This window comes from Myotis myotis, unplaced genomic scaffold (assembly GCF_014108235.1).
Source record: "Myotis myotis isolate mMyoMyo1 unplaced genomic scaffold, mMyoMyo1.p scaffold_m19_p_14, whole genome shotgun sequence".
In the NCBI taxonomy this organism is placed as follows: Eukaryota; Metazoa; Chordata; class Mammalia; order Chiroptera; family Vespertilionidae; genus Myotis; species Myotis myotis.
This window is the reverse complement of record NW_023416318.1, coordinates 35,442,636-35,466,340: the sequence shown is the minus strand read 5'-3', so window position 1 is coordinate 35,466,340 and position 23,705 is coordinate 35,442,636. Positions and strand designations below refer to the sequence as shown.

At 38.6% G+C, this 23,705-nt stretch overlaps 1 protein-coding gene across 5 annotated transcripts; it reads right to left on the bottom strand.

Moving 5' to 3' along the window:
- Positions 1–829: 829 nt before the first annotated feature.
- THUMPD2 (THUMP domain containing 2) lies at positions 830–22,930 on the bottom strand. 5 transcript variants are annotated; one of them, XM_036334764.1, is made up of 10 exons: positions 22,783–22,930; positions 19,372–19,507; positions 17,623–18,035; positions 16,486–16,563; positions 14,664–14,716; positions 11,069–11,156; positions 5,796–5,867; positions 5,216–5,330; positions 3,899–4,007; positions 830–1,979 (listed from the first exon to the last, which is right to left on the bottom strand). In XM_036334764.1, the coding sequence occupies exons 1-10, from the start codon at positions 22,909–22,911 to the stop codon at positions 1,655–1,657; spliced, it is 1,518 nt and encodes a 505-aa protein (XP_036190657.1). In that variant the 5' UTR covers positions 22,912–22,930; the 3' UTR covers positions 830–1,654. The 5 variants fall into 5 exon arrangements, with proteins under 5 accessions (XP_036190657.1, XP_036190658.1, XP_036190659.1 ...); XM_036334765.1 differs by having other exon boundaries at positions 5,249–5,330; XM_036334766.1 differs by having other exon boundaries at positions 5,285–5,330.
- Positions 22,931–23,705: the final 775 nt, after the last annotated feature.

Here is a 23,705-nt window from a genome sequence, read left to right as displayed (position 1 = left end):
ATTCTTGTTTTCCTCCAGCCTCAATCATTCCTCTTCTACTCCCAACCTCTTAGTGTTGGAGACACCAACTCTACTCCCCTTCCTTTCTCTCCCACACAGAGTCCTGGGGGGTTATCCGATTCAGCTTTATGGCACCTATGCGCTGAAAATCCCCAAATTTGTATCTCCAGAGCAGACTTTTTCTTAAACTGCATCCTCATATATTCAACTGCCTACTCAACATCTCCACTTGGTGTAATACATGTCTCAAAACAGCAAGTCTAAAACTGTACTTCTGGTATTTCCCACCTAACCTGTCCTTCTTGTGGCCTTTCCCCTCTCATTTGGTGGAAACTCCATTATTCCAGGTATTTGGCCATAATTTTGCAGTCATTTCTGTCTCTTCTCCATCTATCACACCACACACACATCAGTAGATCCTGTTGGTTCTACCTTGAAAATACATTCAGAATTCAGCTGCCTCTTACACCTTTATTGCTACCACCCTGGGGTAAGCTACTGTTTTCCCATGCCTGGATTATTGCAAAAACCTCTCAACGGGCCTCTCTATTTCTACTCTTGCCCCTCTACAATTGATTCACAGTACAGCAGTCATAGTGATCCTGTAAAATGTATGTTAGATTGCTACCTGTTCAAAACTCTCCAGTGGCTTTGAGTCCAAGTCAAAATAACAGCCTTCAAGGCCTTAAATCTAACCTGCCATCCCCAACTGCCACTCACGTAGTCTTTAAGCTCTCGTTCTCCAGCTCACTCACTCTACTGCAGCCACATTGGCCTCTCCTGTTTCTTCTTCTCCAGTAGTGAACACAAGGACTGCATTTAATTTAAAGAAGAGTGAGGTAACAGTTTATTCATTAGTTGAGAAAAAAAGAAAAGCAAACTCTATTTTCTACCATGTTGGAGGATATTGGCTTAATTCAGATTGTTATTATTCCCATTGATGTTTCACATAATATGAGACATATAACATACAAAATGTATTGCACATAACATTTTCTTTCCAGTGGAGAAAAAAAATTATAGGTTCAAAAATCAAGTTTGATATCAAAAGAATTAACATAAAAGTTTCTAAATTCAAAACAATCTGATAGTTAAAATATTATCAACCTTGTGAAGATTTTGATATGCTCTGTGAACCTCTGAAAACTTGTGATGTTGCAGCTTCAGCTCAAACACTGCAGGCAGAGCAGACCTTCCCCTATTCTCTCAAATACAAAGTTTAAGAGTATTTTAGTTTAATTATGTATTCACTGTTCTTCGTCAGAAACATTAAGCCCTTTAGAGCCGTGGTCGGCAAACTGCAGCTCGCGAGCCACACGCGGCTCTTTGGACCCTTGTGTGTGGCTCTTCCTAAGCCTTAGGAGTACCCTAATTAAGTTATGTACCTACCTATATAGCTTAAGTTTAAAAAATCTGGCTCTCCAAAGAAATTTCAATCGTTGTACTGTTGATATTTGGCTCTGTTGACTAATGAGTTTGCCGACCACTGCTTTAGAGCCTAAAGCAGAAACTCTTATTAAAATCCTGTGTCCCGCAGCCATGCCCCCTAAACCTGTCTACTTGTTACTCTGTGGCACTATCAGACCCTAGAGGCAACCCTTCTCTGTAGGGCTGACATGTAAGGCCTTGAACTTGGCTCACAGTATCTAGCCTGCTACAGTCCAGAAGAAGATGACTTCTTATATTTGTGTATAAATGCATCTGTTTTCCCAAGGCTAACTTTGTAGCATTCCACTGGCACCAAGGAGCCAAATGGTGGCATCTTATGTAAGCATTCCTGGTGATTGGCTTCAAATGACGATGACACGGTCTCTGATATGCCAGTTTTTCCTTCGAGAATCAAGCACTTTTCCGCTCCAGGTTCATCAGAGTGACTGCCTTTAGAATTCAAAGGGAAGCTGCTCCCTTCACAGTCTTTGAGGTGCCTACGGTGATCTTCACTAAGCAACAATACAATGGTCCCGCCAACATGAAGCACTCTGTGACAAAAAGTGATATTGGTATGAGCATTTCTTCCTTTTCAGATAATAAACAATCCCACTTTATTTAAAATATTTGGTGTTTTTAATTTGAAATTTAATTTTATCTATTTAAATACAGGGATTTTGATAATTGGGCAGTATCTTTCATAATGCATATTCATTATAGTAATTATGGAATCGCTAGTACAAATCTGCTTTAATTATCTATTTTTACTCTACTTAAAAGGCAAGCCTCAAAGTAATTTATAATAATATTCTAATAAGTGATTGTACAAAAGGAAAGGCAAATGAAAAAATCCTAAAGAATCAGCATATATCAAAGGCATTGGGCTGATGGCAGAAGAAAACCATTAGGAAAGAAAGAAGACATGAACAAAGGATTGGCAAAAGGGAAGACCTTAAAATATCAGCTTGTTGAGGAGAATTCATTTACTCAATCCTCTGGCCAAAGTCTGTAGAGTACTTATGTGGAAAAGTCGTGAATGACATACAGTCCTGAGTTGCTAATGAGATCACTGAACAGTAGGGGAGAGGCCAGCAAAGCGTGGATCCCAAACCTACACTGCGAGTTAAAGGATAAGCAGGTGAGCCAGGCCAGTGACAACTAGGGGCTGGAGTGAGGGAGGGTGTTGGAGGCAGAGGAAGCATCAGAGACAGGGAGGAGTACAGGAGGCGGCACTGACAGTAGTTTGGCATGAGGGTGAATAAGAGGGTGATGGTAGGAGGAGGGAGGAAAAGAATTCTGTTTGGATATCAGTGTGGGTTCTAATTGGCAGCTGGATATACAGCCTGGAGGTAATGAGAAAGACCAGGCTCGAGGTGGAGATTTTAGAGTTCTCCATAGTAAATGGAAGATAAAGCCATAATGGTGGATAATATGATCTGAAGTGGCAATGCACAGTGAGAAGAGAAAAAGGGCCAAGGAATAGAGGCTTAAAAAGTAAGGATAGAAGGGAAGAGCCCATGAAACACAACCCTAGGGGAAATCTAGACAAAAGTGGAAGCCAAAGGAGTTCAAGAATGGTCTCAACAGTGTCAAATGCTATAGGACTAACAAGTTACCACGGTTATAAGAAGTCACTAGTGAACCTGGAGAGAACAATCTGACTTGAGGGCAGGAGCAGGTGCTGGTTGGCTGGAACCAGGAGGGGACTGGAAGGTGAAGATCAGAGATGTCAAGTGCAGACTACTGTCAAGCAGTTTGGCTGTGTAGGTAAGGAACCAGTGTGACAGCTAGAGAACCAAGAGTTAAGGAGGGTCTCCCCACACCCAGCAGAGATGTCAGGACAGTCAGCAATCCAGATAAGTATGTCTCTAAAGGACACCAAATCTACAGCACTCCTATCCTCAAATCTGGCTGCACTATTGCAACAATCTCCTTTCTACTCTCATTGCTCCTTCCACTCTCCCTTCCCAGTTTCCACATAGAAAACAAAAGTAAATCCCTGCTAACTCTCTCTTCCACTATACTGCAAATAAATTCTAAACTCCTACACGATCTGACCCTCACCTACCTTTGCCACTCCATTGCCTGCTTGCTTTCCTTTGCTCACTACGGTCTGAGCAATTGAACTTCCTTCAGTTGCTCAAACTCAACAAGCTTTTTCTCATCTTAGAACATTTGAACTTGTTGGTCGGTCTGCACTTAACACTCATTCCCTTATGTGCCTTCTCATTATTGAGGTCCCAGAGTTCAACTACCACGTCCTTGGCGAGCCTTCCCCGACTATCTATCTAAAGCAGCCACTGCTTTTCTCTCAGTCATAAACTTCTGATTTAAAAAAACCGTAGAAAATTAAGCTACAAAAACTCTAGGAAATTATTAAAATGCAATCAAATCTTAACTGGAGTGCTATAATATATTTTGGTGAAATGCCCAATAGCTCAAAATTACTGAAATAAATTCAACACCTTACCTTTCCATTTCTTGTAGAATGCTTTTGATGTCTTTCCCTAACTTAAACTTTTTCCCGAATGGAATGTCAGAAATAATAATATCAACACTTTCTGAAGGCCATGGCAATTCTGAAATACAGAAATCAGAGAATCCTATTAAGTAAGTTCAAGTATTTATAACCTGAAGATGAGAAAATTAAAATATGCAGGATCATTTTTGCATATTAAATAAAATTTAGGTTAGCTGATATTGTTTCTAAGAAATTACAAGTTTCTAAAAGGATCTCAGAATCACTGAAGGTAAATGGTACAGCAATTATGTTCTGTTCTTTGAAAATTGGTTTTTCAGGTATGATAAAATGACATGTTAAGCAGAATTTTAAATTAACCAGAAAATTCAATTCTCTAAATATAGTACACTACTAGAAAATTGCCAGACAGATCCAAGAAGATATCCATTAAATTGTCTAGAAAAACCTTTCACAAAATTATATTCTATAACTTTCATAGTTATATATAAAATTTTGCATGTGTATATCTTTTTATTTTTAAGGGAGATGAGCTATAGCTTTCATTGAATTTTTTATTTTTTTTATTTTGGAGAATGAGATTCTTTAATTCAGTTGCTTCATCAAAAGAGTTTAGATGATAATCTATATATATATATAAAAAGCTAAGTGACTGACTGTCCGTCCAACCCTCTGGCCAGTACATATGATGTGCACTGGCAATTTAAAAGTAAACGTTGACTAGCGCAGTGGTTCTCTCCTAATGCCGCGACCCTTTAATACAGTTCCTCATGTTGTGGTGACCCCCAATTTCATTGTTACAAATTGAACATAATTAAAGCATAGTGATTAATCACAAAAACAATATGTAATTATATATGTGTTTTCTGATGGTCTTAGGCGACCCCTGTGAAAGGGTCGTTCGACCCCCAAAGGGGTCGCGACCCACAGGTTAAGAACCGCTGCTCTAGCGTGATCCCTGCAACAGATGTTCAGGCTAATAGAAGCATCTCAGCCCCATAGATAGGGAATCCATCACTCCCTCTCATAACTATACCCTGCGTGCCACAATTAACTCACACACTCAGTATTCCCATAAGGGTAGAGAGCCGTTAGTTCTGTCCTTGAGAATCTCACAGTCTCATCCTCTCACTGGACTCTACCCAAGACTGGAAGGCTTCTAAACAACTGTCATTCCAATAGCTCTCTCCTGCCTTTGCATCTACAAATAGTGAGGGCTTGCAAGAGGCTGAAAAATGGGTTTATCCAGAGGAATAATTACATATGTTCATTTTCCCAAATGTTGAATAAGCATTTTTAATATCTTACCCATAACAGAGACTTTAAGTAACTCAATTTTACCCGTGAGGCCTGCAGCTTTCAGGTTGTCACACGCACCTAGTAACTGTGAGTCGCTGACATCAGCACCCACATAGTACACATCCTATGGGGAAAGACATTCTTATTTTAAGCAGAAATAAAACTATCAGATATTTCCTGTAGTTAAGAAAACTTACTGCCATTTTCTCAAATAATGAAAGTGAAGTCAATAGATTTGTTCATTCAGGTTAAAACAAATTTATAGTATTGCTTTAAAATGATAGTAGCAAAAATTTTAAAATCTATTAACAATATTTTACAGTTACAAATGCCTAAAGAATTTAGGGATTAGCATAATGTCATGACTGACTAAGATTACTAATATCTTGCTAAATTTATCATACTATTTTAAAAAAATAACAGCAATTTAATTAACTCTTCATAAGCCATTTGACAATAGTAAGTAGTGACTCATAGAATTAAAATAATAATCCCCAAAGATAATCTACTTATAAATAACTGGTAACTAAACATACATATACCAATTAAAGTGAATATATTTCTTAGTTTACTAAAGTTTAGAACTTACTGGCCATTCTTTAGCTGCTTCCAAAAGTATTGTTCCGAGTCCACACATTGGATCTAAAACAAATGCACCAGCCTATAGACAGAAATATTGATTTGGTACTATTAAATCTAATGGGCATTATAAAAGAAGAAATCTAACATTTGAGGAATCAATATTTTAAGAGTAAAGATTCCTTTTTACACTTTATGAATTTCAGGTAGTTCAAGCCCTAAGGCAAGTACATACTTGGCATGTTTAAAGATTAGAAAGGAGACCAGTATGACCAAAGCACACTGAGTGAGAGGGAAAAAGTGGTGATCATATCAGAGAGGTTGGCAGGTGATTCCATCAAGATGGGCTGGTGTTTGCTGCCTGTAGTAGCAATGTCCAAACCTTAGGCAGCGGTTCTCAATCTGTGGGTCACGACCATCGGAAAACACATATAGCATATCAGATGTTTACATTACGATTCATAACAGTAGCAAAATTACAGTTATGAAGTAGCAACGAAAATAATTTTATGGTTGGGGGTCACCACAACATGAGGAACTGTATTAAAGGGCCGCGGCATGAGGAAGGTTGAGAACCATTGCCTTAGAGGTTTAAACACCATATAACCTCATGTTACATGCCCACAGTAAGGCACTGGGCTTCGGCTCCTTTCTCTGGAAGCCAAATTGACAAAGTGGTCACCATTTGGAGCACTGCTGTCACTGTGGCAATACTGCAAGGATTCTGATTCTATTCTGAAGGATGGGGAACTACTGGAGAGTTCTGAGCAGAGAAGTAACATAACATTACATTTCAGAGGGATCGTTCTAGAGCAGTGGTTCTCAACCTTCCTAATGCCGCGGCCCTTTAATACAGTTCCTCATGTTGTGATGACCCCCAACCATAAAATTATTTTCGTTGCTACTTCATAACTATAATTTTGCTACTGTTATGAATCGTAATGTAAAAATCTGATATGCAGGATATATTTTCATTGTTACAAATTGAACATAATTAAAGCATAGTGATTAATCACAAAAACAATATGTAATTATATGTGTGTTTTCCGATGATCTTAGGCGACCCCAGTGAAAGGGTCGTTCAACCCCCAAAGGGGTCGCGACCCACAGGTTGAGAACCGCTGTTCTAGATGATCTGTTGAGAATAGAACAAAGGGTAAGAGTGTTAACAAGGAGGCTGGTTAGGGGGTCCAGGAGATGACAGTAGCTTAAATTAAGAGTGGTTGCCCTGGCTGGTGTTACACTGTGATTAGAGTAGCAGCCTGTGCACCAAAGGGTTGTGGGTTTGATTCCCAGTCAAGGGCATGTACCTGGGTTGCAGGCTCACTCCCTAACCTCATTGGGGAGTGTTCAGGAGGCAACCAACTGATGTGTCTCTTTCACATAGATGTTTCTCTCTCTCTCTCTCTTTCTCTTCCCTCCCCCCTTCCCCTCTCCCTTCCACTTTCTAAAAATCAATGGAAAAATATCCATGGGTGAGGGTTAACAACAACAACAAAAAGGAGTGGCATTGGTGGAAGTGGGGTGAAGTGGTTGGTAGGATTCTGGATATATTTTCAAGGTGGAGCCAACAGGTTAGATCGGATGTGGAATGTTGAAGTATGACAACAGTCTGAAATGAGTAAAGCTTTGACCTGTGCATCTGGAAGAGCTGAGGTGCCTGTTACTGAGGTGGGAAGAACTGGGGAGGAGATGCTTCAAAGGAGACAAGAGTACAGTTCTGGGCATGTTAATTTTGAGATACCCCTAGACCAACTATAGAGACCAAGTGAGTCATTAGACATATGAATCTGGAGTTCGGGGGAGAGGTTCAGGCTACAGATACACATTTGGGAGCATCAGTGTTAGTTTACAGATGGTACTTAAAGCACCAGAACTGGATGAGCCATCCAGGAGGCGAGAGAAGTTAAAAAGGAAAGTCGATGGGTTGGATCCTGGCGATCTCTTAAGTATAGACGTTGGTAGGTAGATGAAGATGCAGCAGTGCATGCTGAGCGCTGCACATGCTCGTGTAGGAGGAGAAACCAGAGTGATCTTCCCAAAACAAACTGGAAGGACCACTTCAAGGAGAAGGGAGCTGCAGGTGTCTGAGTGCTGACAGGCTAAGTGTGAGATGAGCGGTGTCAGGGGAGTGCTGGTGAAAGCCTGATGGAAGTGGGCACAAGAGAGAATGGGAAGAAAAGAGGGAGAGACAGCAAGTATGGACAATTAGTTTTATGAGTTTTTCCGTAAAAGGAAACAGAACGGGGTGGTAGCTGAAGGAGCATGTGGCTTCAGGAGAAGAATTTTTTTCAAGTTGCAAGATATTATACAGCCAGTGTTCCCACTGATGAGAATGACCAGTAGAGAGAAAGTCCTTATATAGGTAACAGAGACCAAAATCCAGTCCACAAGTAATGGAGTGAAATAAAGGCAACGTATGTGGGCACAGATTCTGGTTTGTTGGTAGATTTGGTGAGGAGAACATGTTGAAGTTCACTTCTGATTCTAGTATTAAAGTCATGTAAGAATCAGGAGAGTTAAAAGCGTGGGCAAGGAAACGACTGTAACGGTGGAACATAAAATTCAAGCTGTGGGCCAGGGAAGAGGACAGGTGGTAAGTAATGGGCAGGGGTGGGTCAAATGACTGGAGGTCCAAGAGGTTAAAGAACTATGTTAGGGTGCTGGAGGATGTGAACAGGAAAGAAAAGTGGTTAAGAGAGGACTCATGAAATTGAGATTTTGGGAAGGCATTCCCTTCTGGGTATAAGAAGGTCTAGGATGGGACTAAGGCAGGTCATTAGAGGTAGGAAGCCAAGACCTTGAGGGGCCAGGTTCCAAAGTGGATATTGGGATCATAGAGAATTATAACAGGAATAAGGTCTCCTACTCTAACAGAAATGACAGGAAGAGATCCGTGTGTAACTGCAATAACCTGAGGGCATGTGCCTCAGAGGCCCTGAGAGGCTTTGGGCAAAAGGAACAAGCAAGCAGGACACCTACCCCACCTCCAGGCCCAGTGGTCCCTTGATATGTCTACAGAGGAAGCAGAATGCCCAGTGGATGGTCAGGTTTCAGTCAAAGCCAGAGGGTACCTAATGGAAAGAAACAAAATGTCCTGAGAGAGAAAGAGAGAAAAAATTTCAGAAGCAGAAAACAGAGTAGTTTAAGGTTAAAGTCACTAATGCAAAGCAGTTGAGGTAATAATAATTAAATAATGAGAAAAAGTGCCTGAGCTGGAGAAATAATAATAAATTTTTTAATAATCATTAGCTATTCCAAATAAGTATAACTATAATTATTACTATAATAGTAGCTAATATTTATGCCCTTTCTCATGTTAGGCACTGTGAAGTCACTTGAAAAATGCTAATTCATTTGAATCTCACATGACTATGAAATTTTTCTTTTCATCTTGCAAATGAGAAGCTGAGGAACAAAGATGTTAAGTATCTTGCCCAAGGTTTCCCTGCCGGGTAAGTGATGGAACCAGAATTAGAACCCAGGCAGTCAGACTCACCGAGTTACGGGCTGAATAGAAAAGGCATTTATGGAAGTATGTCCTGGTACTATTCCTGAACCTTATAGGACTAAAGAGGAAAGTCTTATGAACTGCTGAGCAGAAAAAACAAGGTAGCTATAAAGGAAAAGAAAACCATACTGGCATGGACAACTCAGCTGCAACACGGGAAGCTAAAAGACAACGGACAGCACCTATCGACATTCGAGAGAAAAGGACTCCAACTCAAGCCAAGAAGGGCATGCCCACCAGATGAAAGGGAGAGATCTGAGATATATAGAAATTCAGATAGTAAATTATTAAAATACCACATGTGAGGAAAATACCTAAGCCAAGGCCGTAACCAAGCAATAAACAGACCCAAGCAGAGACCTCAAACGGGGAAAGACAACGTGGAGCATGTGAGGAGTGACACACCTTGCAATTTATCTTTGTGTGTTTGCACAGAAATATGTGTTTGCTACATACAGTTCTATCTTAATAATGAAGGATAGGCTGTGTAATATAAGGGCTAAATAAGAACTTTTGAAACAGAAGGGACATACTTTAAGGGAAATCTGATATATGATAAATAATTCAGTTCAATCTAGTAGTTGGGGTTGGGAATGAAAGATGAAATCTTTCAAAGGTCTCACTGCAGGGAGGAGGAAAGGCAGGCCAGGAGGAGAGGAAGCAGTACTCTAGAGGCCTCATCGTATCATAGGAACAAAGGGGAAGACTAGAATGTCTTGGTGGTAAAAACTATCTCGGCAGAGGAAGGAGTAGATATCTTGCTTTAAAATAATAGTAGAGTCCTGTGTGTTTAATTAAGAGAGCTGGGAAAGGGGGCTGTTTATGGACTAAACAAAAAAGTAAAATCTCCAACCTCAGGGAGAACAATGAAATGATTATGAAGTAACTTGATCAAACTAGCAAAAATAAAAGCAGTCAACGGTAAGAAGTTATAACCAGAGTGAAATAGGAGAAATACAATCAGGTGTGTCTGTCATTATACTGAGTTCTCTCATCGAAAGCCAGAGACCATCAGAGTGGGATACAAACAGAGCTGTGTGTTTGTAAAAACTCACTGAAAGCAAAATTGAAAATAAGGGAGGATCAAAGACATATTAGGCAAATACAAAGATAAAGGGGTGAAAATATTAATAACACATGATAAAATTTAAGTTTTAACTCACTTTTTAAGATAAAGAAAACTTACGTAACGATAAAAAGGTACAACTCACAATGAAGCAATAGCAGACTGTGTATACCAAACTACTGAATAAGGCAACCACTAATAAAAATGCAAAAACTTAAAAAAATATCAATGAGATTTCAAATACCTTCCAAAAGTAAGCAGATAGTAAAAGAGTAAGCAAAGATAGAGAGGACATTGACTACAAAATGAATTTTTTTTATGTCCATGGAACATTTATAAAAATTGATCAATATTTGGTCACAGGAGAAAAACTTAACTTTTAAGAAGTAGAGGTTTTTCAGGCCACGTCATTGTAACACAGAATATTAGGAAGAATAAAATGTGGCTATCTTTTAACCCAGCGTTTTCATAGGCAAAATACTCTCAGAAGTTCAACAATATTTAAAAACGTATTACTGCAGAACTTCGTAAGCATAATGGCAATGACAAAAACAAACAAACAAAACTAGCAAAAGAAAATGACAGAAGAAAAAGAGAACAGAAAAAAAAGCAAGCAATCAAGATGTCCATAAGTAAGAGACTGTGTAAGTTAGTTACGGAAAGAACCTCACTAATGTATTAACAAGAAAGAAAACATTTTCCTTACCTTAATTTCAGCGACAGAGGCCATCGCCCATGCTATGGTAGACCTCAGTCCTGCTGTCCTGATGTAAGCTCTGCTGGCTAAAGGAACCCTACAAAGGAAAAAGAACCTGATGCAAGATCCAATATGACTGTTAAGTTAAAAAAGAACCTTATATAAATAAAATTAACCTGTCCATGTCTGTGAATATCTCACCATGTTCATGCAACACACACTACAGTATTCTCTGAGTTGGGAGTATTTAACCTTATCACAGAAATACCTTCTCTAGTTGGCACCTTGTTTAACCAGCTAGTGTGGTACTGTAGAAAAGTAGAATGTTTAAATAACAGCAATTTAAACCCTATTGTGTTTACTTTATAAAAATGTTATCACATGAGGGGGATTTTTCTAAAATGTTTTAGCAGTTCCCTGTTTTCCCATAGGGAAGTGACCTTTTGTGTGCTGAGCAGGAGTCAAGAAGCACCTGCTGTTTTGTGACAGGGATGTAGTATAGGCAGGACTGAATGGAAACTAACACTTTAAATCGTTTTCTGTAAAAAGTCCCTTTTGTAAGTTTGTTTTTTGCTCATTTGCATCTCTCTCAAAAGATGAAATGAAGCATGACATTGCACTGTCTGCATGAAGCAGACATCTCCCAAATGAGTTCTCTGGTCTCCATTATCTACCACTTCATACTTCATCCTCCACCTCATCAGTGCTATCAGTGTTTCCAGATTTGATAAAAATTTTCAAAATAATATTTCTACAGCATCTAATGCAATGAATAAATTCCTTAGAAATTTGAATGCACTTTTCAATTTCATTTATATAATTTGTTGCTAAGATATGACTATATGATTTGGAGGATTAGTGCTTGGTTGTTTTGGGGGTAGGCTTGTTCCAAAACCACTAAGAGGGCTCTTCTCTGAACATTATACAAAGTTACTGTGTTTTCCAAACCCTATGTCTTTTGTCATTTTATTTCTGATCGGTCTTTGACTTTAGTTACCCTGTTTTGTGTGCATTTATGGTAAGCCTCTTAAAATGTTATAATCAGATGAGGTATCTCTTTCAAATAAAACAGTGTAATTGTATATTTACTGTTACAGTAAGGAAGTTCTGTAGGTAAACCCATAGGAGTTTGCTTTTTTAAAGTTTTTTCAGAAAATAATTCACACTGCAGACAGTATTATAGCCATAGATTTGGAATCTGGAATATAAACTTTGCAGGTGGAATGACTAGGAAATATTTTGATCAATGAATCTTGATACTACAGTCTCGGCTGGGCAACTGTCTTGCTACACAACATATTAAAACCAGAATTGAGAGATTATTTTTCACTCTTAGATACCAAAATAGACTTGGTATGGAAAACTGTCTTTGTCCATATACATGGTATCTCCAAAAATGTATATACACTTTTAATAGCTGATAGCTCAATTTTGAAATGAAATGTATTTTAATAAACATTGCCTTTCTAATTATTCAAAGTGTGCATATACATTTTTTGGGGACACCCTAATATTGCTAATAGCCTTTCTAAGCATCAGGGATTTTGTAGAACCTCTGAAAGTTTTGACAATTATGTGTATATTTTTACCAATAGAGGTTTTATTTTATGGGAGCCAACCCTATTAACATGTGACCAAAGTAAATGTTTTTATTGTTCGTAGACTTGTCATCTGAATCCCAGATCTTAATTTTTAAATGTGTGTTTGGACACTTTTTACCTAGAGTACTGCCAATTCAACAGGTGTAAACTGTGCACAGTCCTTTCCCTGTATTTCATATCTCGATACATTTCTTCATTTTCTCGGGCCACTTACCTTCTATATATTGTGTATCTTAATCTAAATCTCCAGCCTAGGCTTGTCACTGGAACTCCTGAGCTATAACTTAAATATCTATTCATAGACATTTTTCATTGAATACACTACTGTTCCTACATTTTCTATCTCAGTGACTGACACCAGTATCTACTGGTTGTCCAAATCAGGTATCTGGCCATTATTCTAGGCTCCTTAACTTTATGGAATTCATGCCCTTCTTTTTGTTATCCCCAATTTGCCTCAGTTCGGCTCTTCATCATTTATTGCCTGAACTGTTGTAAGAGTTTGAACCTCCTTTTTCTTTTCATTTCCCCTTCATTAAAAAATGTAATTTCCTTAGTAATATCTCAGAAATCACAAATCTGATCACATCACTCTGCTGCTTCATATGCTTACTGCTTTTGGAATAAAATCCAAGTTGCTCAGCACGGCTTCCAAGACACTTCATGACTTGTTTCTAATTGCTCAGTCTCATTTTCTACCACCCTCCTTATGTCTCCCCTGGCCCACCTGCACTGAAACCACTGGCTGTCCCACATAACGCAAGCTTTCTCTACCTCCATGCCTTTGCAAGTCCTTGCTTGTGAGGTCCTTCTCTTCTCTTGTCCAGTTGGGGAACTCCTCCTTAGTGTTCTCCATTAAGTGACTCATTAAATGAATCTCCTCTATGTTCATTTGCTCCCATCCTCCAGCAGAGTTAGGTGCCCTTTTCTAACTCTAGCCAAGCATTTTTCACCTACCTTTGTTCTTCCACTAAATTGAATTCCTTGAACTTAATAACCATCTTCCTCGTCTCTGAATGTTGATAACTAGCACAGTGCTTAGCATATAATGAGTATTCATTAGACATTTCAACTGAAATTAACTGAATAAATTAATCTTACTCTAATGTCTCTCCCTTCCTTCCCTACTTACTGATCTATTTCAGAAATAAGATAGTTGAAATTTATTCAACACTTACAGTAGCCTAGAAATAGTACCAAGCATTTTTTTAAATATTTTTATTGATTTGAGAGAGAAAGGGAGAGGGAGAGAGCGAGAGAAACATTGATGATGAGAGAGAATCATTGACTGGCTGCCTCCTGCAATCTCCACACCGAGGATGGAGCCCGAAACCCAGGCATGCGCCCTGACCGGGAATCAAACTGAGACCTCCTGGCTCATAGGTCGACGCTCAACCACTGAGCCACGCCGGCCAGACGTACCAAGCATTTTCATGCAGGTTATCTCATTTAATCCCAAACACAAAGCAGATGAAGTAGGTACTATTATTTTCCTGCTTTTATAGCAGAGGACTATGATAATCTGCCCAAACTTGCAGTTAATCTGTTGAGAAGGTAGAATTGAAGTCCATAGTTCTTATTCATTATGCTACACATGTACAGTGTGGCATAGCTGTATACAGTTAATGTTCAAAGTGAATTTTAAGAATTGTGCTGTATTTTTTATTTTAATTAAAATTCCAAGATGCAAAGAGACTAAAATTTTTAGCTTAAACAAGGGCCTGTGAAAATCATTTAATAATAGAAATAATTAGATATAATTTTCAGTCTGAATCATGCAATCAGTGGATTATTGTGATAAATTCTTGCACAGCTCTACTGGTCAGATCAAATCATATCCACTAAGCTCCATGGAAACACTTTACTGGCTAAAGTAAAAACTCACATGCTTTGCCTTTAGCCCCCTCTGTTGTATCAATGTTTCATACTATAAATGAAAAGCATAAAGTTCTTAATTTTAAAAACTCTCCTAAGGGATAAATTTGAGTTTAAGATATAAATACCTGAACACAGGAATTCCCATGACAGAGTAAATGTCATTTAGATGTATAAATATCTGAAAGAACAAATACATAAGTTAGAATAGAACAGAAAATGCATTACCAAATTATTGATAATTTGAAAATTTCTATTTTGAACCTATATAAACTATATTTCTAATAAAAAATTCCAAGGCCTTATTTGTCATATATGGAAAAATGTTCCATACTATTTTTCTCGAGCAGAGGTGAAATAAATTTTAAGTACATTTCATAGAAAAATTTTGAGGTTAATTTTGTAGGCAAGTTATATGAAGATTCAAGTTATTAAGAACTCAAGATCCACATTCTTCCTAAAGATTCTCTGAATTATCATAACTGAATCAGACTTTTCAGCATTTGGGGTTAGAGATTTCCTAAATCCATCCTAATTCTAACCTCAAATAAGAGTTGAGGCCACACAGGACTGCCATAGGCTACATACTATTAGTGTGACAGGAAACTTTCTTCAGATCAAATATATTGTAGACACTGGTGACCTTTTCTCTCTCTACTATCTATAGGTGATTTTATTCCTCTCTTTCTTCATCAAACCATAAAGTTCTTAAATGTCTCGAGTTATAATTCGTAGCCCAATAAACTTTATAAAAGTTAGAATCTTACTTCTGTAATCTGATGAAGTTTATGGAATATTCTAATTCCGCTGTTTGACCTCAAGAGCATTTAAACCACAATACTTTCCCTCCCAGATTACTTTTTTATATATGCAGTTTAATCAGGATTATTCCAATATTGATAACTTTTCATCAAGAAAAAAAAGATCTGAAATGAATTCCCTTTAGTCAATTTAATTCCCTGATCATCACAGCTAAAGTTTCCAATTTTTTATATTATTCAACTTTAGCAAAATTATTTATTGGGATTAATTCTATTTAAAATTTCTAGTAAAGATAGAATGTACTGTTATTTTTATATATCAAATGTTATTAAGAATAGCTTCACCCTCTATGAATTTTTTTCTATTAATTTTACAGAGCAAAATTTGCTAAGATTTGATTCTTCAGTCAATTTTGGTCACACATTTTACTGTGTGATTTTCGTGTTGCCAATTTTGTTTTGTGTTGATTGTTGTTATCAATAACTAACATTAATTGCATTAAGTGGATGATAGGAATTCAGTTAGCTATATTTATTCATGAGCTAAACTATGGAAAACTGTAATTCTGAGACAGGAAGATAATCAAAAGGAAGACGAAGAGGAGGAAACCAGAGAGCAGAAGGGGGAGATGAAAGGAAGACTCCTTATGTCAGAATATTCTTGGGGTCAAAGTATATTTTACATGTCAGGTATAAAAGATATACACCAGGCATTACTTTTTAAAAGTGAAAAATACATTAAAAAATATAAAAATAAAACAACCCAAAATGTTCTGTTTTGGCTAGCAATTACTTCATTTACAGCTGTATAACAATGAATTTACCAATGAATGATGAAAATGACTATACTACATGTCAAATTTATGAGCTGATTCTCAAAAAAATAGTGATTATTTTTTATAACTTGCATTTATTTCCTCATGTGTTTTATTTTGTTCCAATTAACAGTGTAACCTCATCAATTTTTAAAAAGAGACCAAAAAGTAAAACATAATCCCACAACCCTAACCAAGCCATTATTAACATCATTATCTGCACTGTTCTATGAAAAAAAAAAATCAGACTGCTAGATCCATGCAGACATGCTTTTTGAAACACTAAAGGAAAATTGAAAAGTACAATAGATTAGTTTTGACATTGTCTAAAGAATTAGGTTATAAGCATATAAAACAAAATAAACGTTCATTACCTCTAAGTTTGGATTTCTCAAATCTGCTTTCCATCCAAACTGTTTCATAAGAGCAATTCCAATTATTCTTCCTACTTCCTGGAAAAGCAGCAAGTTATAGAAAAGATAAAAATATTATAAATGAAAAATGTAAATATCCTATATAATAAAAGCGTAGTATGCAAATTGTCCCCTCCACTGGGAGTTCCACTGGGAGTTTGACCAGGGGGCGGGGCCAGCCAGGGGAAGGGAGGGAGTACCTGGTGGGCAGCTGCTAGGGACCCTACCAGTGCATGAAAGGGCCTCTAATAAGATGTAAGATTTTCCTAACAGTCAGCAGGAACATCAAGGGAGACTATCCAATGGTAATTTAGAATTACAATATTAAATTGCAATATTAAAATATTACACCCTCCTTCATCCCCTCCCACCCCCAAATTCATTCTATGGCAGTAATATCTACTTATGTGCAATCGCTATTCTTGTGATTTTTGAGACGTGAAATAACCAAATCATGACCTGATAAAGCCATTCTGGGTTTTAGGAAATGGATGCAAGCTGAAAGATTAATTTACCTACTTGCAAGCCTATATGTTTAAAAATGACCAGATTGGTAACATTAGACTCAGACTTCAGGGTTTGATTTTAAGGTTGGACAAAGAATCCAAACCTATGGCTATATGCCTTTTATATCACTGAACTTTGTAAGGGTCACTAACATGGGTTTTTTAAAGAAACTGTTTGTAGTGTTCACCCTCTCATAGAGAGTTGAGACCTTGAGTGTATTTATGTCTGGGTTCTAGTGATAATCACACCTATCGGACCTGGTGCAGAGTAATCACTCCATAAACAGAACTAAACTGAAGAGAAACCCCAAAACCTTAAGACCATGCTATTAGGATTTCCAAATGCAAAAATACTTGTGAGTTTAAGAAAACTTAGTAAAGGAGGTCAGTACATGGCATACTATTCCTATTAAGAAGCTGAGATAACGCTAAAATGGAAAATGCATTTTTAAAAAGATTTAATTATTATGTTAGGCCAAGTTATCTGCCTGAGCCGAGTTATCTATTCTGTGAAAGGGTTTGGTCTCATTTTAAATCGAAGGAGTAGTTAATTCATCTAGAAAATAGAAAGCCACTTTGGAGGTAAGTGTACCTGTGCAGAAAGGGTCTTTGCAATGGCTCCACTGCAGCGACAAGAAACTCTGAAGGTCAAGTCATTCTGGTTATGAGTATCTCCTGCTTTTGCTAATTCATTCTGAAGTTCTTCTTCTTGACATTTCTCTCTTTCAGTGAGAAAATCTCCTCGCTCCAGTGTCTCCTCTTCTATTTGCTTTTCCAGCTGGCATTCCCTATTCTTTTGCGTCTCTTGCATTTGTTCTGCTTTTAATTTCTTAGCAATAATGCTGTCATTTTCTCCCATTTTTCTTTTTAGTGGGTTAGCATCTCCTTGAGACAGTTTTTTCTTTTTTGCATCAAGTTCAAGAAGATTTTTCCAAATCGAAATGGCATTCAACCAACTTTCAGGATCATCACTTATAAATCTTTGCATTTCATAAAATATTTTTCCTAAATAAATAAAATTTCAGTTTATCCTACATTGAAGCTTTAAAGACAGTCTACTATATTCACCACCCCTAAATGCCATTATTTTTATTTTTATAAAGTAAGTTTTTTTAAACTACTACATGAAGAGTGACTTCACTTTCGTATGGAACTTATATCATTTAATATAAGAGTACTGTGCCAAATGGGTTCATTCTTATATTCTATAACAAACATCAAAACCATTTTAAAATTCCTATAGAATTACCTGTATCATTCATATAGAAAGATCATTTGTTCTATGATAATATATGTATCTCTTTATATAAGCATAGACCTAAAGTGTGTATCAATCTTTGAAATAATGTTAATCTTGCCTATAAAATTAAGTTGGAAAAAAATAGAATTACAAAACACAGAGCTCAGAAATAGAGCAACGAAATTCTGAGACTATTTCAGACCATACAGTATTAGCACACATCATAAAAGGAGTTTCTATAAAGGAACACTTCAGGTACACAACCCATTCATAACTTATTCAAAATAATGTAATCTTTTCTTGATGAACAAGGGTCATCAAGATGACTCAAGAGCCATTACTGTATTTCTCTAATAATGAGAATGTATGGACTATTGGAATGAAATAATACTGATCCCACAATATAACATCTTAGTATTTGCTTTAAAATATTTTTTCTGCCATATCTTGATTTCTTGCCATTTGTATCTTCCTTGATACAATTTATTACAGATTATACGCTTACATGTTCTCTTGTCATAATCAGCAGTCAAAATGAAGTTTAAGGCAATGTGTAATCCAGCAATGTCTGACCCTTATTTGTTGCTTTTATTAAGATCCTTAAGCATATTTATAAAAACAGAAAATCTCTTAAGCTCCCTTTAATTCTAATGCTTTATAAATGGTTAAGAGTTTATTCAAACATCTAAGATCCCTAAAACAGGGTATTTTACTATACAGTATTTTTTCAATTATATCACTCATTAGTTAAAATTTACAAGGTGGTAGTTTTGAACAATTTATTAAGATGATGCATTTTTGATTCTTACACGTCCTAAATCTAAATAAATGCAACTGACCATATATAACTGTAGAGAAGGTGTCTGATCAGAATTTGCAAAAATGAAAAGTGACTTAGGACACTAAAATCTTAGTAAGACAGGCAGCAGATTGTAAAGAGACACAATTAGGTGATAATACAATGAGGTGATAATATTCAGAAAACATAGAAAAATAATGATCTCCGAGATAGGAATAAATTTTAAAAATGTCAAATGGCTACTTATTAATTATCAAGCAGAAAATTCTGGAGTACATATATTGTGTGGGTATACACCATACCTTTACTTACAGAAGAAACATTAAATGGAAACTGTTTTTTAATCAGCAAAAATAATCTTTCTGCAGATTTTAACGTTTTCAGCATATTCAAGTCAGAACAGGTGGTGAAAAAAACTTTTCCTGAAACATATTCAACCTAGAGATATAAAAAATAGATATTAATTTAGTCTAGTATAGAGTAAGAACCATTTATCTTTTCCCCCCTTAATGAATTAAAACAGCACATCTAGATTAACAACAGAAAAGACCATTTCTGAAGTATCTAGTATTTGTCAGACACTGCTTTAGGCATTCTGAATACATTTATTTTCCTCAGCCTTATAACAATTCTCTACGGTAGACTTTATCACCCCCATTTTACAGATTAGGAAACTGAGGCTTAGGTAGGTTAAAAATTTTGTATAAAGTCACGTAGTCAGTGACCAAGACCATAATCTTATTATGTTATGCTACCATTTGCAAACTGTGCATGTATATATGCATGTACACACACTACTAGAAAAACAACACAAAATACTCAGTAATTATATTGCCAAATCTCACACAGTATTTGAAAGTGGGCAAAGAAAAGGTATAATGGCTAGGACAAATTAGGTGTCTAGCCCAAGGTTAACATGTCAATGGGTATTTATTAAACACCTACCGTGTGGTCTACCAGAAGCAAATGTCCTAAAGATGAATAACAATACTCTGACATACAAATTAAAATGTAAAATTTATAAGACAGTAACGTGAATTAAACCCAGAAGAAAATGAGAAAGTTTCAATATAATAAACTTAACAATAAGCTGTATGTATGGTATGTAACACTGAATATGAAAGCCATCATTAGTAAAAGTCTTGAAGAGAAATCTTACAAGATCTGGGAGGAGGGATTCTAAGGAAAGAACGAAGGGCAAAATGCAAAGGTGGGGTGACAACCTGGCTGAAGGAAACTGTAAGTTAACATGGCAACATGTGCTGTGTTATGCTGACTGTCAGGTGGATGGATGGTGTAGCTCGGACCAGCCTGATAAATGGTCATGGAATGGAGTACCACAGATGGTAATGGTCAAACATTATAGACGTTTGAGGAAAACTGACAGCACCAAATTAGTTGGTAGGAAAAAAATTACTTTGGAAGAAGCATAAAGGACTGGGTGTAGATGTGATGCTGGAGGGAGTAGATTAGTGAGGAAGAAATAATGGGACACTTGGCTGTGGGAACTGAAAAATGGATGGAAGCAAGAAATATGCATCAAACAGAACTAGGCTTTGGAGATAGGGTAGATATGTGGTGAAAGTCAGGGAAGAAAAGAAAGTGAAAAGAGCACTGACTATGGGGAGTCTTATGAGGTACGGCAAATGGTGCTCAATACCCATGGAACCCTAAACCTTTTGGGTCAACCCAACTCCCTTCATTCAGGATGGATGTGGATTGTCCTGAAATTCTCCTTTTAGCAGTGGCCAGGGGCTGACTACATGGTTATAGCTCATCTCCTAGAACTGAGGCACCAGGGAATTTGGGGTACCCAGGTGTTTAGGCAGCTCCCATTCAATGGGAAGCTGAACTCCAAGTACTTTTGTTTTTTTGATCTGACATGGTCTAGTTAAACTTTTGGGATGGAATGTCTGGATTTAACATTCTAGCTTGAAAAAGAATCTCTGCTGAGGAAGCCCTAGGTTGACACCAATTAAAACCCAAATCCTTCTGGTTATAAGTTTAACAAGTTCTGGGAATCTAATGAACAGCATGGTTATTTGTTCAGATCCCATTTCCAGGCATATCTACCCTTAAAACACAGAGTAACAAAATATGGAAATTCCCAAGTCTCTTGGCATTTAATTCTTCACAACGCCAAAGGTTTTCCCCCTTTAATAAGCTGAATTTTGTTGCTGTGATTAAAATACATTTCCACCCCCAACCTCTTTTTGTCTGTAAAGAAGATGGATGCCCAGCCAGTGTGGCTCAATGGCTGAGCATCAATCCATGAACCAGGAGATCACAGTTTTGGGCACATGACGGGTTGCAGGTTTGATCCCCACTAGGGGACGTGCAGGAGGCAGCCGATGGATGACTCGCTTTCATCATTTGATATTTCTATCTCTCTACCCCTCTCCCTTCCTCTCTCTGAAACCAATAAAAACATATTTTTTTTTTTTAAAAAAAGATGGAGAACAAGCGAGAGGGTCTTTCTTTTTTCTGACATACCCAGATTGGGTCAAGCCTTCTATTTTTCATACCAAGAACTCTAAATTAATATTTTTTAAAACAAATTAGTGCAGCATTAGGTCATGGTCGCATAGCGGTCAAGGACTGGAGCCAGGAGTCAGCCTGCCTGACAGCTTGAGTTCGAATCCCAGCTCTGCCATTTTCTGTTACACGCCTTGAACAATGTATTGCATTTACCTATGCTTTATTTTCCTTTTCTGTTAAATGTGATGCCCACCTCCCAGGGTGGTTGTGAAAATCAAACAAGTGAATACAGAATAAGTACCTAAGAACAGGTGCCTGACATACATTACATGCTTAATGTCAGCAATTGTTATTATATTGCTTTTTCGATGAGCTACATCAGACACTATCAAAGTCTGTGATCAGATCCACAAATGCAGGTAGTCTAGTAAGACTGATGACATTTCCATGACCTCCCCCCCCCCCCCCCATTACTGTAGAAACTAGTTTTGTGGGCTTCCAACAACAGAGGAGCTGCTGGAATCATCAGCTTCATCTTTCCTTTTCTAATAAGACATCACGTGGCCTCTCATATGACCCATCAGGATACGGAGGGTTCAGTTACATCTTTTTCTTCTGCTTTCAAGAAACCAGCTCAGCCTATTCTAAATGAACCCAAACTGATGTTTAGAACCTTGTTCACTAAAATTAACAACTTGTAAATACCGAAACCATTAACTTTCTCTGAGAATTGGGCTGGGGCCTGAGAGTACTGTATTTCTGGTGCTACTACTTACTGAGTGTTTAAGGTGCACTTTTTATCATCTAATCCTCCCAACACCATATAAAGTCAGTACCATCGCCGGCAGGAAACGGAAAAGGATCAGGGGACCGAACCTGCAGCTTATTTGCACTAAAGGGTGGAGAAAGGATTCTAACTCGGACAGGTCTAGCTCTAATTACAGACACTATCAAACGTTTTCTGTTAAAGAATCCAGGAAACAACTTGCTTCAACCCCTTTTTAAAAATACTTCGGCGGTGAAAGATGTGCGGCAATGGACGTGCAGGGAAACACGACGGGGGTCCTTTCGGGGAGGAACTGCAGCACCTGCCAGTGCAACTCCGAGGCCGGGGCCGCGGCGCGTGTGGGCGGAGGGCGGGGGTCGCGTCGCTCCCCCGGGTCTCGGTCGGACCGGCGGGGAGGGGGGCAGCGGCGGGGCCTCCCCTTCCCTCCGGCGCAGCGAGGCCCACTCACCTGCGTGGCCTGCAGCCGCACCCGCACCTCCCGCATCAGAAAGGGCTCCAAGCCGCGGCCCGCGGTGCAGAAGAAGCGGGCGCCCGCTGCGGGCTCCGACTGGGGATCTGCGGGCGCCGCCGCCGCCATGGCTGCCGGGACGGGCAGGGTCACGTGGCCCTGGGCACGGGCGCGGCGCAGTCAGGGTCACGTGGTTCGGGGCGCGCACGGGGCGGTCCCTAGCTCTCAGGGGCCCGCGGGGGGGGGGGGGGGGGTGGAGCTAGAGGCCCACGGGGCAGAGGGGGCCCAAGGGAGGCCCCTTGGTTAAGGGCCTGGAACCTCCTTGGGGAGGTCCCTGGAAGACTCAGAGTACCACGTGGACTGAATAGAATTGATCATCTAATCCAGAGGTTCTCAACCTTCCTAATGCGCGACCCTTTAATACACTTCCTCATGTTGTGGTGACCCCAACCATAAAATTATTTCCGTTGCTACTGCATAACTGTAATGTTGCTACTGTTCTGAATCCTCATGTAAATATCTGATATGCAGGATGCATTTAGGCGACCCCTGTGAAAGGGTCGTTAGACCCCCAAAGGGGTTGCGACCCACAGGTTGAGAACCACTGAGAGCCATCCATCTTCTTTTCCAGGTGGAGGAAGCTGATGCCAAGAGACAGCGAGTTACGGGCACAGGTGAGGCGGGAACCTAGCCGTCTTGACACCGGGTATAATGAACCATCTCCATTCCCCCCAACTTCCTCTTCTCTTCATCCCTCCGCCCTGCTCTCCTTCCCTAAGGCGCCTTGCTCCGTCCGTCTTGGCCAAGAATTGGGCCACAGCCAGGAATCCCCAGGACCCCGAGCAGCAGTCCCTGCTCTCCAACTAAATGTCCTGATGTTCACGAAACTGGTCACCGTCCTTACATTACGTATTTTACCATCA

Excerpts from the sequence above, each read along its gene's own strand:
- THUMPD2 (XM_036334764.1), bottom strand. The coding sequence starts at position 22,911 with ATGGCGGCGGCGGCGCCCGCAGATCCCCAGTCGGAGCCCGCAGCGGGC. Across the intron at positions 16,564-17,622 it reads CAAAGACCCTTTCTGCACAG|GAAGTAGGAAGAATAATTGG; the intron begins GTACACTTACCT and ends CTGCTTTTCCAG. Across the intron at positions 14,717-16,485 it reads TGAGAAATCCAAACTTAGAG|ATATTTATACATCTAAATGA; the intron begins GTAATGAACGTT and ends TTGTTCTTTCAG.